Below are 15,784 nucleotides of genomic sequence, written 5' to 3'. Positions count from 1 at the left end.
CCCGCCTTGTTCACTCTCCCTCGCCCATGCTCACATCACTCAACGTTCTCTCACCGACTTTGCTTCTCTCTCATTGAAAATGAATGGATTCTGTTGTTTCATCCCCCTATCAGAACCAGTTAACACCCGAGGTGTTAAGAATTCCTGGCGTGGATGACACGGCAGTGGCTGCTTTCCTCCGGTATAACACTTGACTCTTTGATAGGCCCTTTGCTCAGTAAGACTTTGCTCATTTATGCAGCATATATACATGTCTTGATGTTTCAAGTTTCAGATGTGTCAAATATTGCGCTTCATCAAAGGATTAGAGAGTAATGTAATTCCTAGCTCGGGAGCATCAGGTGAGCTCTGCTGGTCGAACTGCATTTCTGCTCTCAATGTGGTGCCTATAGGACTCTAAATACTTTTCTAAGTAGGCCATAGTAGTAGCCTTCTGTACCTTGCAGCAAGCAACGTCCCATAAGACCTTGATTTATAATACAATACATTTTGGTCCTTGCTTTTAGTCAATAGACATGGAAATGATCATTTTAGCACAGACCGTTCATTTTCTGACGTTCGGTGTCCTCCGCAGGGGGGTACCAGTACGGATCTGACCAATGAGAACCGCATTATGTAAATGAGCTAAGAGGGAGTCGTGTAGTAAGTAAACGCATTCTCCTACAGCGGGCTAGCAGAACTATATTGCAGAACCACAGTGATACGGCCAACTGGATTGGAAATCACTGAAGGAAACATTCGCTTTTTATTGTCTTTACCATTTACCAACTCTTCATGGCTGTTTGATCGCAAAGAAAACATTCAGATGTGTTCTCTTTGACGCGAAAGCGGATATTTTACACTTTCCCGGAGTCTGAGAGAAGACGAGCTGTAGGCGCTCAAAATGAAGTACAAAGTAAGTGACTCGCCTCAATGCAATGCAATGAAATCACTTCTCCAGAAATTCTCTGTGATGGGAGTGTAATGAATGTCTTGGGTTTGTCACCATAACCTAGCGTAAGCAACAATATTTTGGCTCTTCTAGAATAAACTTTATTGGAAAAAGTCATAACAGTTTATAACCACAAAGCAATGTTCCATAGAGTGAATACAATAGCAATCATCAAGTTACCGTTTCTTTGAAGATTAACAGAGCGTTGAAATGATGGACTGATTATGTCAATGGATGCTGTAACATTACATTGTTGTAACAACATAGTTGTAACAATGTTACACCGTTGTATCAATCTTTTGTTGTAACAATGTTACATAAGTAAATTGCATTCAGCCCACCGCAGACTTGGGCTGTCAACGCAGAGATGATACTCTGGTCTACTCTTGGTTCGGTCTTTGGTCTCCACAAGACATACACAAGGATATTGTGAACTAAATTGGCATACATATTGGTCCCGTTACTTTCTCTGTGCGTAAGCTATGTGGGATTTAAAGCCACACTATATAACTAACGCAGTGACGTTTGGATCGCGGGAAATGAGCTGCCTATCTAAGAATTCTCTCTCCTATGCTTATTCTGAAGGGTGGGTAATGATTTATTATTGGGCAATCAAATGACCATGCGTTGACAGTGAACGCCATTGTACCTTCATCACGGGTAATAAATAATTGCATCGACTCAGGTTACTTAGTAGCACTTAAAGGATACTTTGGCGCATTCATTCTCTCGCTGCGTTCTCTCCCTGCTGCCCATTCGACCTTGGCTGTAGCTTTGTTTGGGAAATACATTTTGTTTACACTCAAGGACTGACGAACAAGCGAGACAGTGGATTTAACCTTTCTACTTTGAGGGTGTGACCTGTGAGTCCAAGCACTGACATCATGTGTTCAATTCTGCCTTGTATGCTGGACTGGCCTCAGCCTGTTGTAACACGCAAACCATAATTCATAAATGTTTCTAGAACTTAGCCTATTCATGGTTTTTTAAAAGCTGCTTGGATCGTATAAATCAATAGACTGCACTGTCCATGAGCTCTGTAAAGTAAGGAGTAACTGAGATTGCGCTGGCAATCAGGGCCTGTGTCAGCATCAACATAAAACCCTGCCTTGAAGGCATGGGGCTGTCTGTCTCTCAAATCTCAAGCCAAGGAAACCTGGCCTCTGTATAGTTCTATTCCGTTCATTCACCATTAACACTGGCACTGTCTGGAGCTTATGGGAAGATCCACTTCCTACTATGGTATGAGGTTCACAGATCTTCTTGAATGGAATGCTTTTGTCTACTTCACACTATCTGGGGAATGTAGGGCACTTGGCAAGAGAGCTGGCAAACCGTTATGAAACTGTCCGTGCTGTTTGGATTCCTCTATGGTACTGTACTTACTGAAATAACCACCCATGTGCTTTCCCTGCTAAGTGTTATTTCACTCCATCCTCTTTCCTTCTCTATTGGAGACATGTGCTTGGGTCTGAAGTCTGTGTCATAATACCATATTAGAAAAGCCAGAACTCACAGCTCTCTCTTGCAAAGCTGTGAAGTAGTTTCCTGGTGATACATTAGTATCAAGGGCCAATGACTTCAGTGTAAAGTTAACACAATGCTGTAGAGGCTTTGTTTGGCCTTAATCACGGTGAAAAGCCCCCAAATCTAGATTAGTAGTAGACGATCACTCACTTGGCTGAATTCCACTTCACACTTCTGAGCGCATGGCACATGCAGGCTTTTCCCAAGGGCCTAGTGATTGCGTCGTCATGTGTGCTATGTGTGTTTGTGGCATGCCTATGTACAGTATGTTGCATTATTGGTCTGTTCTTCTTACCTGGTTTCCTCATTCCTGGAGTAATATAGGGTTTTATACAACGGGTGGGTCTAATCCTGAATGCTGATTGGTTAAAACCACATTCCAGCTATCCACAAGCTATCTAGAGTAATATAGGGCAGTGTAGGTCAGGGCTACAGGGTTTGTTATCAGGCCCTGTTGGGCTTGGATCGGTGTGCTGCCAGCCATACCCTCTGATGCAGCAGACCTGTCCTCTCTCCACTCTCCTACTTCTGTCTGAAAGAGCTTAGCAATAACACAGTCAGCCTGCCACAGCCAACACCATTCTGTGATAACCTCGCTGTATTACGCAACAGTACAGGGAAAGGGCGGATGCACACCAGGCTGGGATAGGTCAGTCCGTGACTGACCTATCCCTTCACAGGTTGTGTCCCAAATGGCACCCTATTTCCTTTGAAATGCACCACATAGTGAATAGGGTGCACATTTGGGACGTAGCCATAATCTATTTGCTCTCTGCTCCTGAGTCAGCCACTTAGGTTTACAGTTTACAGCCTGCGTCTTGTGATGTAGCCCACTTTATTTCAGTTAAATATTTGCAGGAAGTTTTATGTCCTCTCTATCAGATGTCCCTATACGCTCTTACTGAGGGTGAATTATTCATAGCGCTGAAGTTAAGTATTAAGTATTAAATTAATCCTGGATGTGTCCCAAATGGCACTCTGTTCCCTATATAGTAGTGATGCACCGATATGACATTTTTGGCCGATACCGATGTCCGATATTTTCCTTTCCAAAAACCCAGATACCGATAACAGATATTTACAATTTTAGCGGCCTTTTAAGCATTCTAGTACAGTTGAATAGTTAACACACACACACATAAACGCAGCGGTCTAAGGCACTGCATCTCAGTGCAAGAGGCGTCACTACAGTCCCTGGTTCAAATCCAGGCTGTATCACATCCGGCCGTGATTGGGAGTCCCATAGAGCGGCGCACAATTGGCCCAGGATCGTCCGAGCCATCATTGTAAATAAGAATTTGTTCTTAACTGACTTGCCTAGTTAAATTACACACACACACACACACACACACACTGACCAAAAAGTTATTTTGTTGGCATTTACTTATGTCCCCATTACCAGTAAAATATCATCAAAACCTATTTCTTTCACTTACTTGCTGTGCTGTTTTGTTGTTCATTTGTTCAGTCGTTTCATTCTCAACCAGGATTTTTATGGAACGTCGTTTGGGTCTTTGCGTGTCAAAAAAGATACACGTCAAATAACACTATTTGACGTGTCAAATAACACAACATCTGTTTCAGTAGCTATAGTTAGCTAGCTAGTTAGCCAGCAGTTGCCGTACCAGGCGGTGATACAGCCCGACAGGATGCTCTCGATTGTGCATCTGTAAAAGTTTGTGAGTGTTTTTGGTGACAAGCCGAATTTCTTCAGCCTCCTGAGGTTGAAGAGGTGCTGCTGCTCCTTCTTCACCACACTGTCTGTGTGGGTGGACCATTTCAGTTTGTCCGTGATGTGTACGCCGAGGAACTTAAAACTTTCCACCTTCTCCACTACTGTCCCGTCGATGTGGATGGGGGGCTGCTCCCTCTGCTGTTTCCTGAAGTCCCCGATCATCTCCTTTGTTTTCTTGACATTGAGTGTGAGGTTATTTTCCTGACACCACACTCTGAGGGCCCTCACCTCCTCCCTGTAGGCCGTCTCGTCGTTGTTGGTAATCAAGCCTACCACTGTAGTGTTGTCTGCAAACTTGATGATTGAGTTGGAGGTGTGCATGGCCACGCAGTCATGGGTGAACAGGAGAGGGCTGAGAACGCACCCTTGTGTGACCCAGTGTTGAGGATCAGCGGGGTGGAGATGTTGTTACCTTCCCTCACCACCTGGGGGCAGCCCGTCAGGAAGTCCAGGACCCAGTTGCACAGGGTGGGGTCGAGACCCAGGGTCTCGAGCTTGATGACGAGTTTGGAGGGTACTATGGTGTTAAATGCTGAGCTGTAGTCGATGAACAGCATTCTTACATAGGTATTCCTCTTGTCCAGATGGGAGTGGGTCTAGGATGTCAGGTAGGGTGGAGGTGATATGGTCCTTGACTAGTCTCTCAAAGCACTTCATGATGACGGAAGTGAGTGGTACGGGGCGATAGTCATTTAGCTCAGTTACCTTCGCTTTCTTGGGAACAGGAACAATGGTGGCCCTCTTGAAGCATGTGGGAACAGCAGACTGGGATAAGGATTGATTGAATATGTCCGTAAACATACCAGCCAGCTGGTCTGCACATGCTCTGAGGACGCGCCTGGGAATGCCGTCTGGGCCAGCAGCCTTGCGAGGTTTAACATGTTTAAATGTTTTACTCACGTTGGCTGCAGTTAAGGAGAGCCCGCAGGTTTTGGTAGTGGGCCGTGTCAGTGGCACTGTGTTGTCCTCAAAGCGAGCAAAGAAGTTGTTTAGTTTGTCTGGGAGCAAGACATCGTGGTCCGCGACGAGGCTGGTTTTCCTTTTGTAGTCCGTGATTGACTGTAGACCCTGCCACATACCTCTCGCGGTATTGTAAACACATCGTTCGTGGCCGGTGTTTGCTTGTTTGCAGACTTTTTTGTACAGCTTTGACAGTGCTACTGTATCTTTTTTGAAACGCAAAGACCCAAACGGTGTTCCATAGTATGTATATTGTGAAGCTAATAGCAGTGACGCCATTACTGTGTAGGGCAACATCTGAAAAATAGCGCACTTGGTAGTGTGTGCTCGACCAGTCGGTGAAAGCCAACATCACCCACGACAGAGAACGGTTGATTGTCAAGGGAAATTAATTCCATTATCTTGGCTTTAATGGATTTCGCCTTTGAGTTGTCTTGCTGAAATTTTGTTACTCTTTCAAATGACTGCTCGATCCACACAACAGACATTGTGGGCTAGTTTAGGAATGATGTGTTGCAGGTATAGGACAACATTATACGTGGTGTCATTACGTCATGTACCTACGTTATATAGGTATGCACGTCAGCTTTGACATCGGTTTTGCACATTGGGGCGTTAAACTAGACATCGGCCGATACCGATGCTGCCATTTTTAGCTAATACCGGACGATTCCAATATGTTCACCGATATATCGTGCATCTCCACTATATAGTTTACTACTTTTGACCATGGGCCAGTCACAAGTAGTGGACTGTATCGAGAGTTTGGGACTATAAGGTTCTATCTGCAAAAAGAGGATTCTGAGATAATTTACTTCAAAGTTCCGAACCCTCGTTGGTTTGATTTGTGTCAGCAATTTTAATCTGTATTCTTTTGAACTTAACAACATTAATTTTGGTTTTTAGAGTACTATATAGGTAGAGAACATTGAACTGAAAAAGGCTATATCAATAACTACATTTTGACAAAAATGCAGCTAGAACCTTATAGTTCCAAACTCTCGATATAAGGAATACGGCTCTGATCAAAAGTAGTGCACTATATAGGGAATAGGGTGCCATTTTGGAATGCATCCTATGTGTCAAAGTAGAGCTTAAGTGGCTGGATCACGTTTGGTCAAAAATAGTATGACACTGTTGCTGCCCGTATCACTGGATGTAAGGGAAGCCAGCGAGCATTTGGCATCCCTTGATTAAAAAAATATACAAGAATAACCAATCAGCGTTGAGCTAAACTGAGTGAGCTCAAATGTGAATGGTCCTGGCACAAACAAAAAAGTATAAATGGAATCCAATCAGATCACATCAATCAGATCACATCAATCCAGGCTGTATCACATCTGGCCGTGATTGGGAGTCCTAAAGGACGGCGCACAATTGGCCCAGCGTTGTCCGGTTTTGGCCGGGGTAGGCCGTCATTGTAAATAAGAATTTGTTCTTAACTGACTTGCCTAGTTAAATAAAGGTTACAAAAGCCAAACGTCATTGACAGAACAAAACTCTTGTTGTGTTGTTGTCCTCCGTGGGCTAGCTAGCTAAAATTGTCCCTTTCCTAAATTAGAAATGGATGGAGATAAGGATTTGGACTTGTGGTTTTACTTAATTCTCCGTACTGGCCAGTGATTATAACGGCGATTCTGATCCAACCATAAATTCATACATTGTTGTGCCTCTGGCATGAGCGGATGGAGGTTCAATATGTAGATATATGTAATATGCTGATGTTAACTAGCTGGCGCATCATTGCCCATGAAAGGAAGTTAGGCTATCGAGCAAGCATTTTAGCCAGGTAGCCTAGGACAACAAAAACTAAAAGCGTGTATTGTATGTCATAGACCGTTTCGTCAACATGAAAGAGAGGAGAATGGCATTGGCGTTGTGTTTCTACTTACGCACACACACACAGCTGTGTTTACACACACACACACACACACACACACACACATATGCTATTTAACTTATGTTGATTGGACTAAATCGTTTTAGGAATCTTTTAGTTGTCACTGTATTAGACTAAGCAGAGGTGATTTGATCATGTTGAGATGTTGGAGTTGAAATGGTGCTGGAATAGTGGAGGCAGCTCCTGTTTTCTTTGCGACTTGCACTAACTCTAGTGTTTGAAATCAAAAGTTGTGTAAACATGAACTTGCTTGACCATGCTGTAGGTTATGTAACTGTTAGTTACATGCAATATGCTTTGTGGACTCCACCAGACAGATGTTGCTATCCGGTTTTGTGATGAACAAAGGTGTGGTTGAATTTATTCTGCCACTGTGTCTTCTTATGGTCTCGACCTTGGGCCTGTATATGACGGTGACAAGGCATATGAACTAAGAGGTTATAGAGCCAACAACGCAATTATCACAACATATGTCGTAATATGTTTTTTTCCTGACTTAGCTTCCCCGTTGATTTTTACCTACACACCGCTCCTGGTCGGTGTATCCGGCAGTAGCCTTTGTCTGTGACATCAGAGATGTTTTCCAACAGGTGGGCAGGTGTGAGGGGAAGGGCTCAGTTTCCATAGGTCCTCTAATGCACGTAATCCCCCCAGGACGAGTCTGTACAGACAGAGACTTCTGGCTGCCTCACTTACTAAGTGAGTAGGGTTAAGGGATTCATAACACGGAAACGGGGGGAGAGAGGACAGAGAGAGGGGGGGGTGTTTTTGTATGACAGAGAGAGTGAGAGAATGAGACAGCGAGAGAGAATGCAATGTTTGTTAATATTAATTTAGTTTGTTTTGGCAATGTAAACATATGTTTCCCATGCTAATAAAGCCCATTTTAATTTATTTGCGAGAAAGCGAGAGAGTTTGAATGATGTGGCCCTTGGCATTTAAGGGTGTTACGACACAAATGTTCTTTTCTGGGACGAGAGGAAAGGAGACCCCTTCCCACCCTATCCAAAACACACTGACATATACACAGTACACACCCGTCCCATAGTCTTACACCATCCACCCCCTTTTCACTGGTTCTTTTGAGACTTACATAACCATGGCAGAAATAGCTCCAAAACCAGTGAAGAGTGATTAGGTGAACCAAAGTTCTTCTGGGGTGTGTTTTTTTCTGTCTCGTTCTCTTTTTTTACGGTCTCAGGTTCCAGGCAGTGGTCCAAAGAGAGTGGGGCGGAGGAGAGCGGAGAGAAAACATTGTTCAGTGAGAGAGTGATTGAGGAGGGAGGAGGGGGGTTTCTAATATTGAAAGGGAAAGAAAATGAAAGAAATAGGAAGTGGGTAGGCGGAAATAGTGTAAATAGAGTTGGGTGTATAGAGGGATGGTGGTGGGGTGGGGGAGTTGGGTCAAGGAGCTTCCTATGAGAAAAAACATTCTGGAGGAAAGGTTAGTTAAAAGATGCACTTGATTGTTTCAAGGTGCCTCCTCTCATTGGCTACAAGGGTTGTCCCCTGCCAGGGGGCATACCAAGAGTTCACAGTCTTTTCAGTGTGTGTGGTGTGTGTGTGTGGTGTGTGTGTGTGTGGCATTGTGCAGAAAGAGCTCTTCTCCCTTAAGAATGCCAAGCATTTCACAGGGTGATCCTTTCAGGGGTAGTCTAGCTAGCAAGGCCCCTGTCAGCTTAGTTAATCCCTGTGGAGATTGGACAGCCATTAGGGTTTTTCCCAAATGGCTCCCTGTTCCCTGTATAGTGCACTACTTTTGACCAGAGCACTATAAGGCCCAGATGACATATTCACAAAGCGCCGTCATGTAGGAGTGCTGATCTAGGATTTGGTCCCCGCTCTTATTACTTATAACTTACAAGGCAAAACTGACCCTAGATCAGTACTCCTACTCTGAGACACTTTGTGAATATGGGCCCTGGTCAAAAGTAGTGCACTATATAGAGAATAGGGAGCCATTTGTGACTCTGTCTTGATGTCAAACTACAAGGACCTTGTCAGCTGCGAACACGGGGGTCCACCCTGCTGGCATTCTTCAATCTCAGCTTTCACAGCACAATGTCTTGTATACAGTTTTAATATTGCAGATAGATTTTGGGTTCTATCAAATTAGTTGTTTGCATAATTTCTACTCGTTTAACTTGACAAACAAGCAAATATCTAGTTTTTTCACAGAGTAAATGCTCTAGGTCGTTTATGGCGGAGGAGGACGTTTTATATTTTTGTGACCTCTTTGAGGAGTGTGAAATTGATTTGGCAGTGTGAAGTGAATCTAGAGCTCGTTTCTATGTAAAGCCATGAATTGTGGTCCTGTAGAGATACCATAAACGTATCGTACGTCTTAGCCAATAGCTTTGAAGGATTATGTCTCCAAGGGTAACAGGGATACACTCACATCCCTTCCCTCCCCCTTGGCATCTACCACACCCCCGTTTCCTCTCAATAGTACCCCCCACCCTCTCCAGAGCTGAGACCTATCTTTGACCACATGAATACCGTAACATTAGTTGAGAGTAGAAATAGCTCTGGCATGACTTGCAATTATGTCAAGGACTGCATTACACAATATACTACTAGGCTAAGCCCTTCCGGAGAAGGCCATTCGATACACGTTTGAAAGAATATACTGCAGTGTAACTTTCTTATCTTGTTTTCTGTAGTAGAGAGTGTCTTTTGACTACGTGTCCAGACAGAAAGAGAGCAGGGCAGCTGGTGTTGTCGTGAGATGACTAGGCAAGGTGGGTCCTGGTCTGACTGCAGTAGATCCCTCAGTACTGCTGCAGGTTAAAGGAGTGGGGAGGAAACGGAGAGGAGAGCGGTGGACATCGAGTTACCTCAATATGACAATAAAACCCAACACTAATGAACTGAGGGCTGGCCTAAGGGTCTGGAAGACGTTTGTTTTACGTAATAGGCTGTCTGACTCAACTCTGTGATTTGGGTCAGTGGAGCTCTTTAGATGTTGTTTTACTTGTCATTCTGGCCCTGCCCACAACATACAGCGTTCATCTGGACTTTTACTGCTGTCTTGGTGGAATGTTGGAAGTGGTGAAATACCTGATACATCAAATTGGAAGGGTTCTATCAACCATAGAAGATTTGACCTTTGATATGTGAAAAGATCTCATGGTAGTCATAATGGCGCCGAAGGAGATGGCCGCTGTTTTACGATCCCGTAACCAATTGTGCTATTGTGTATGTTTTTTCGTAACTTATTTTGCACATAATGTTTCTGCCACCGTGTCTTATGACCGAAAACAGCTTCATCAGTAAGTGCATCGATGATGTTATCCCCACAGTGACCGTAGGTATATACCCCAACCAGAAGCCACGGATTACAGGCAACATCCGCACTGAGCTAAAGGGTAGAGTTGCCGCTTTCAAGGAGCGGGACTCTAACCCGGAAGCTTATAAGAAATCCCGCTATACCCTCCGACGAACCATCAAACAGGCAAAGTGTCAATGCAGGACTAAGATTGAATCGTACTACACCGACTCCGACACTCGTCGGATGTGGCAGGGCTTGCAAGCTATTACAGACTACAAAGGGAAGCACAGCCACCAGCTGCCCAATGACACGAATCTACCAGACGAGCTAAATTACATCTATGCTCGCTTTGAGGCAAGTAACACTGAAAGATGCAGGAGAGCACCAGCTGTCCCGGACGACTGTGTGATCAAGCTCTCCGTAGCCGATGTGAGTAAGACCTTTAAACAGGTCAATATTCACAAGAACACATGGCCAGAAGGATTACCAGGACGTGTACTGCGAGCATGTGCTGACCAACTGGCAAGTGTCTTCACTGACATTTTCAACCTGTCCCTGACAGTTTGTAATACCAAAATGTTTCAAGCAGACCACCATAGTCCCTGTGCCCAAGAACACTAAGATAACCAGCCTAAATGACTACCGATCTGTGGCACTCACGTCTGTAGCCATGAAGTGTTTTGAAAGGCTGGTCATGGCTCATATCAACACCATTATCCCAGAAACCCTAGACCCACTCCAATTTGCATACCTCCCCAACAGGTCCACAGATGATGCAACCTCTATTGCACTCAAAACTGCCCTCTCCCACCTGGACAAAAGGAACACCTATGTGATAATGTTATTCATTGACAACAGCTCAGCATTCAACACCATAGTGCCCTCAACGCTCATCACTAAGCTAAAGACCCTGGGACTAAACACCTCCCTCTGCAACTGGATCTTGACTTCCTGACGGGCCACCCCCAGGTGATAAGGGTAGGGAACAACACATCCGCCACGCTGATTCTCAACACGGGGGTCAGGGGTGTGTGCTCAGTCCCCTCCTGTACTCCCTGTTCACTCATGAATGCATGGCCAGGCACAACTCCAACACCATCATCAAGTTTGCTGATCACCGACAACAACAAGACAGCCTATAGGGAGGAGGTCAGAGACCTGGCCGTGTGGTTCCAGGACAACAACCTCTCCCTCAACGTGATCAAGACAAAGGAGATGATTGTGGACTACAGGAAAAAGAGGGCCGAGCACGCCCCCATTCTCATCGACGGGGCTGTAGTGGAACAGGTTGAGAGCTTAAAGTTCCTTGGTGTCCACATCACCAACAAACTGTCATGGTCCAAACACACTAAGACAGTCACGAGGAGGGCACGACAAAGCCTATTCCCCCTCAGGAGACTGAAAAGATTTGGCATGGCTGCACCATCAAGATCATCCTGACTGGTTGCATCACAGTCTGGTATGGCAACTGTTCGGCCTCCGACCGCAAGGCACTACAGAGGGTAGTGCGTACGGCCCAGTACATCACCGGGGCCAAGCTTCCTGCCATCCAGGACCTCTATATCAGGCAGTGTCAGAGGAAGGCCCTAAAAATTGTCAAAGACTTCAGCCACCCTATTCATAGACTGTTCTTTCTGCTACCGCATGACAAGCGGTACCGGAGTGCCAAGTCTAGGTCCAAAAGGCTTCTAAACAGCTTCTACCCCCAAGCCATAAGACTCCTGAACAGCTAATCAAATGGCTACCCAGACTCCTCTTTTACTCTGCTGCTACTCTCTGTTTATAATCTATGCATAGTCACTTTAACCCTACCTACATGTACATATTAACTCAATTACCTCGACTAACCGGTGCCTCCGCACATTGACTCTGTACTGGTACCCCCTGTATATAGCCTCCCTTGTTATTTTACTGCTGCTGTTTAAATATTTCTTACTTTTATTTTCTATATTTTACTTAACACTTATTTTTTTTTAAATCTTAACTTCTTAAAGCATTGTTGGTTAAGGGCTTGTAAGTAAGCATTTCACTGTAAGATGTATTCGGAGCATGTGACATTTCTTCGAAAACTTGACCCACAGGCTGTATAAACTGAGACTTCATGCCAAAATATCAAGGTCAAATGTATGGCATGTGGTTTGTCCCAGCATGCATTGCAGTTAGACACAACATGGAATATCATATCCTGTTGAAGGTACAGTTGCCATGCTGTTATATGTGGGGGTGGTGGGGTGGGGATTTCAGTGATAGTATCGCTAGGTGTTATGACCCTTTGTGTGGTGGAATAGTGTGAATCACAGATGAGAGAAGGAAGTTGGTGGGTGACATCTATACTCGGGCTGGAGTCCCTCATATCTTGACTATACAGAACATGGTATGTTTGGCTGTGGTTAATCTGTGTTGCTTCAGCTTTCTAGCAAGATGCAACTCAATAGACTCTTCAGTATCATGACTGTGGCTGGACTGACCTCTCATAGACTATTGACTTAGTTTGACAGAGATGCTAGCTTCAGCCTGGAGTTTGTCATTTATGGATTATCTCAATACTGTTAGTTCAAACACCGCTCTATCGCCACACCGAACTAAAAAAATACTTAACTTTGTCTTTGGGGATAAAGTACCATCTGAAAACATTAAGTATGCCTCGTTGGACTTTTGACGATAATTCGGCAGCCTCTGCCGCTCTTTCGGTGCGTTGCGGATAATGCACGCCTTTTCTTGGAGCGCGCTAGAGCAGTTCTTCCACTGTTGGGAGAAATGGCAATGCATATTAATATATGTTAGTTGCATGCAAATAAAGGTTGCTTTTCTACCACTCCCAAAACGGAAGCACAATCATGGACTTGGATTCATTCTGTAACTGGACTGTAGTATTGATTCACTACTGTAGTCTGTAACTGGACTGTAGTATTGATTCACTACTGTAGTCTGTAACTGGACAGTAGTATTGATTCACTACTGTAGTCTGTAACTGGACTGTAGTGTTGATTCACTACTGTACTATAGTCTGTAACTGGACTGTAGTATTGATTCACTACTATAGTCTGTAACTGGACAGTAGTATTGATTCACTACTGTAGTCTGTAACTGGACTGTAGTATTGATTCACTACTGTACAATAGTCTGTAACTGGACTGTAGTATTGATTCACTAATGTAGTCTGTAACTGGACTGTAGTATTGATTCACTACTGTACTGTCTGTATACACGTGGCATCATACACTAATGCAAGGGGAAAGGAAACGTGGCATGCCATGATAGATGGTTGGTAATGCCTACATACAGACTTGTAGGTTTGTAGGCTACATTAGAAATGTTAAAGTCTAAGTTGTGAGGTGGTATAGCCCTTACTGGCATTAAGAGAATCTGAGAATCTCAGGACGTGAGGTTTTACCCAGTCTCCCTGTGTAATTATGTTATTACAAGCACATTGGCTCGCGTTTAAACAGCCTTAGTAATCAGAGGGTCAGCAGTGTGCTCTAGGATCGGTCCAAATGAAGAAATGACCATGATCTCTGAACTTCCTTCCAGTCCCACTAGTCTGTTTTACCTAGAACCCTTCACAAGGCCCATTTATTCGCTTTGCGTCCCAAATGGCAGGCACCCTGTTCCCTGTATAGTGCACTTCTTTTGACCAGAACCCTATGTGCCCTGGTCAAAAGTAGTGCACTATATAGGGAATAGGGTGCCATTTGGGACACAGCCTTGAACTGGCTCTCACCCTCAGCTTCAGCAGCAGGGTACACTCAGAGGAACAGGCCGTTCATAGTCATCAGGTCCTCATTACCGTCATTACTATAATTATTTTCTATATTTACCTATGGTAATGAGGCCAAATGAGATGTGCTGGTTCACCCGTTCTTATGCAGTATGTGCCACCATCACCCCCGGGTGCACGTGTTACAGTGGGCTGGCCCTAATTTTCACACTAGCAGCCCATTGCTGGGGTTGGGGTACCACATCTGGACTTCATGGGAACATCGCGATGTTCTCACATTTGGGGGGGGGGCACTTGTTGTTGGGACTTGGGAGAGGTTTAAATCATTGTCTCTTTAAATGCAGCTAACCCTGCGTTCATAACTAAGTTGGAAGGTGGCATATACCACATATGATTGGGAAAAATCCCCTTGAATGCCCCTCCAAATGGTAATTACTATTGGGAAACTCGTCTATCATCCCTGAGCTCCGACTTCTCCCACATGCTGACATCACCTACTAAAGAAATGACCTTGATTAGAGCATTTTCGGCAATTAAACGCAACAACAAAACATTATTTATATAAAGCTATCTATTAACATGTTTTTTTTAAACACTATTATTTGTTAACAAGTATGATAGCTGCACTTTTAGTTTATGGTTGACAGCATGTTGGCCATTAGCCATTCCGGCGTTTCTCAACGAATTCGAAAGCACGTGAATGCCTCCACCTGGTATTTACAACTTCCCACTTGGTTATGAACGCAGCATAGGGCTGCTGCTCCCTCCTTCCCATTGCCCTGGGACACAGATCTGCGCTGCGGTGTGGTCGTGGTGGTGAAGTTGGCTGCGGCAGAGGGGGAATTTGGACTGTCGTATTTGTGAGCTCATATACCCAAAGCCACCTTCATTAGGTTGATGTGTACTCTGGAGGCTGAGCCAGAGCCACCCAGTGAGCCCTTCCTGTAAACTTATTGACTGGGAGGAAAGCTGGGGCCCCGTTCAGTGGTAACGTTACGTAAGGGCTTTTTATTTTCGGGTTGGTCAGCAACTCAGTATACGTGTTCCCACACTCAAATGAGAGAACTGTTATTTGTGCTTCGGCGAGACACACCAGTGAAAAATACCCCTGTTGATATAGAAGTGTGTGAGTCATAGAACACTCCAGAATGAATGGAAAAGTGTTAGGTCTAAGTTAAGGGGAATGAAAGGGGCTAGACAGCTAGATGTGTGTGTGTGTGTGTGTGTGTGTGTGTGTGTGTGTGTGTGTGTGTGTGTGTTCCAGCCTCCAGGTGTGGGTCTGGATAGCTCAACGTATCACTATTCCACACTTTCTACTGACAACAGCATGAGGCCAAGGCTACAGTATATATATCACTAGCCAGATGTAGCTAGCCAAGGACAGAGAAACGTGAGGCACATCTCCAACGAGGTGGTGTCAGGGTTTCCTTTCACTTCAGTCATTAGCGTACGTGTCTCTAAACACACACTGTTTCTGTGTGTGTTTACTTCTTATCTTAAAAGTCGTATCTAACTACTGGTGCTGGATAGTAACTCGTTATCAGTTTGTGATGAAGCCACCTGCCATGCGACGGACACAGTCAACACACTGAAGAATGTTTGTTGTAGATACCTGGTGAGAAACCTAGGTGATTCATTATCTCTCTCCAACTCTAGTAAACCTCGGCCACCCTGTGTTACCATGCCATTAGGGACGTTAGGTAAGGGAAGGACTAGAAAGCCCCTGGTCATGGTTGGTGTCA

The 15,784-nt window shown here is 44.6% G+C and overlaps 1 protein-coding gene across 1 annotated transcript in view; it reads left to right on the top strand.

Annotated features, from left to right (window-relative positions):
* Positions 1–629: 629 nt before the first annotated feature.
* The window catches only part of nedd9 (neural precursor cell expressed, developmentally down-regulated 9), a 41,443-nt gene continuing 26,288 nt past the window's right edge, over positions 630–15,784 (top strand). The window contains exon 1 of the mRNA XM_029734990.1: positions 630–895. Within this exon, the coding sequence (XP_029590850.1) occupies positions 884–895 (12 nt within the window). The 5' untranslated portion in view covers positions 630–883. The remainder of the gene's footprint in view (positions 896–15,784) is intronic.

The sequence above is a fragment of the Salmo trutta genome, chromosome 36 (genome assembly GCF_901001165.1).
Source record: "Salmo trutta chromosome 36, fSalTru1.1, whole genome shotgun sequence".
Lineage (NCBI taxonomy): Eukaryota > Metazoa > Chordata > Actinopteri > Salmoniformes > Salmonidae > Salmo > Salmo trutta.
The sequence above is the reverse complement of the archived record's forward strand: the minus strand, read 5'-3'. Positions and strand labels throughout refer to the sequence as shown.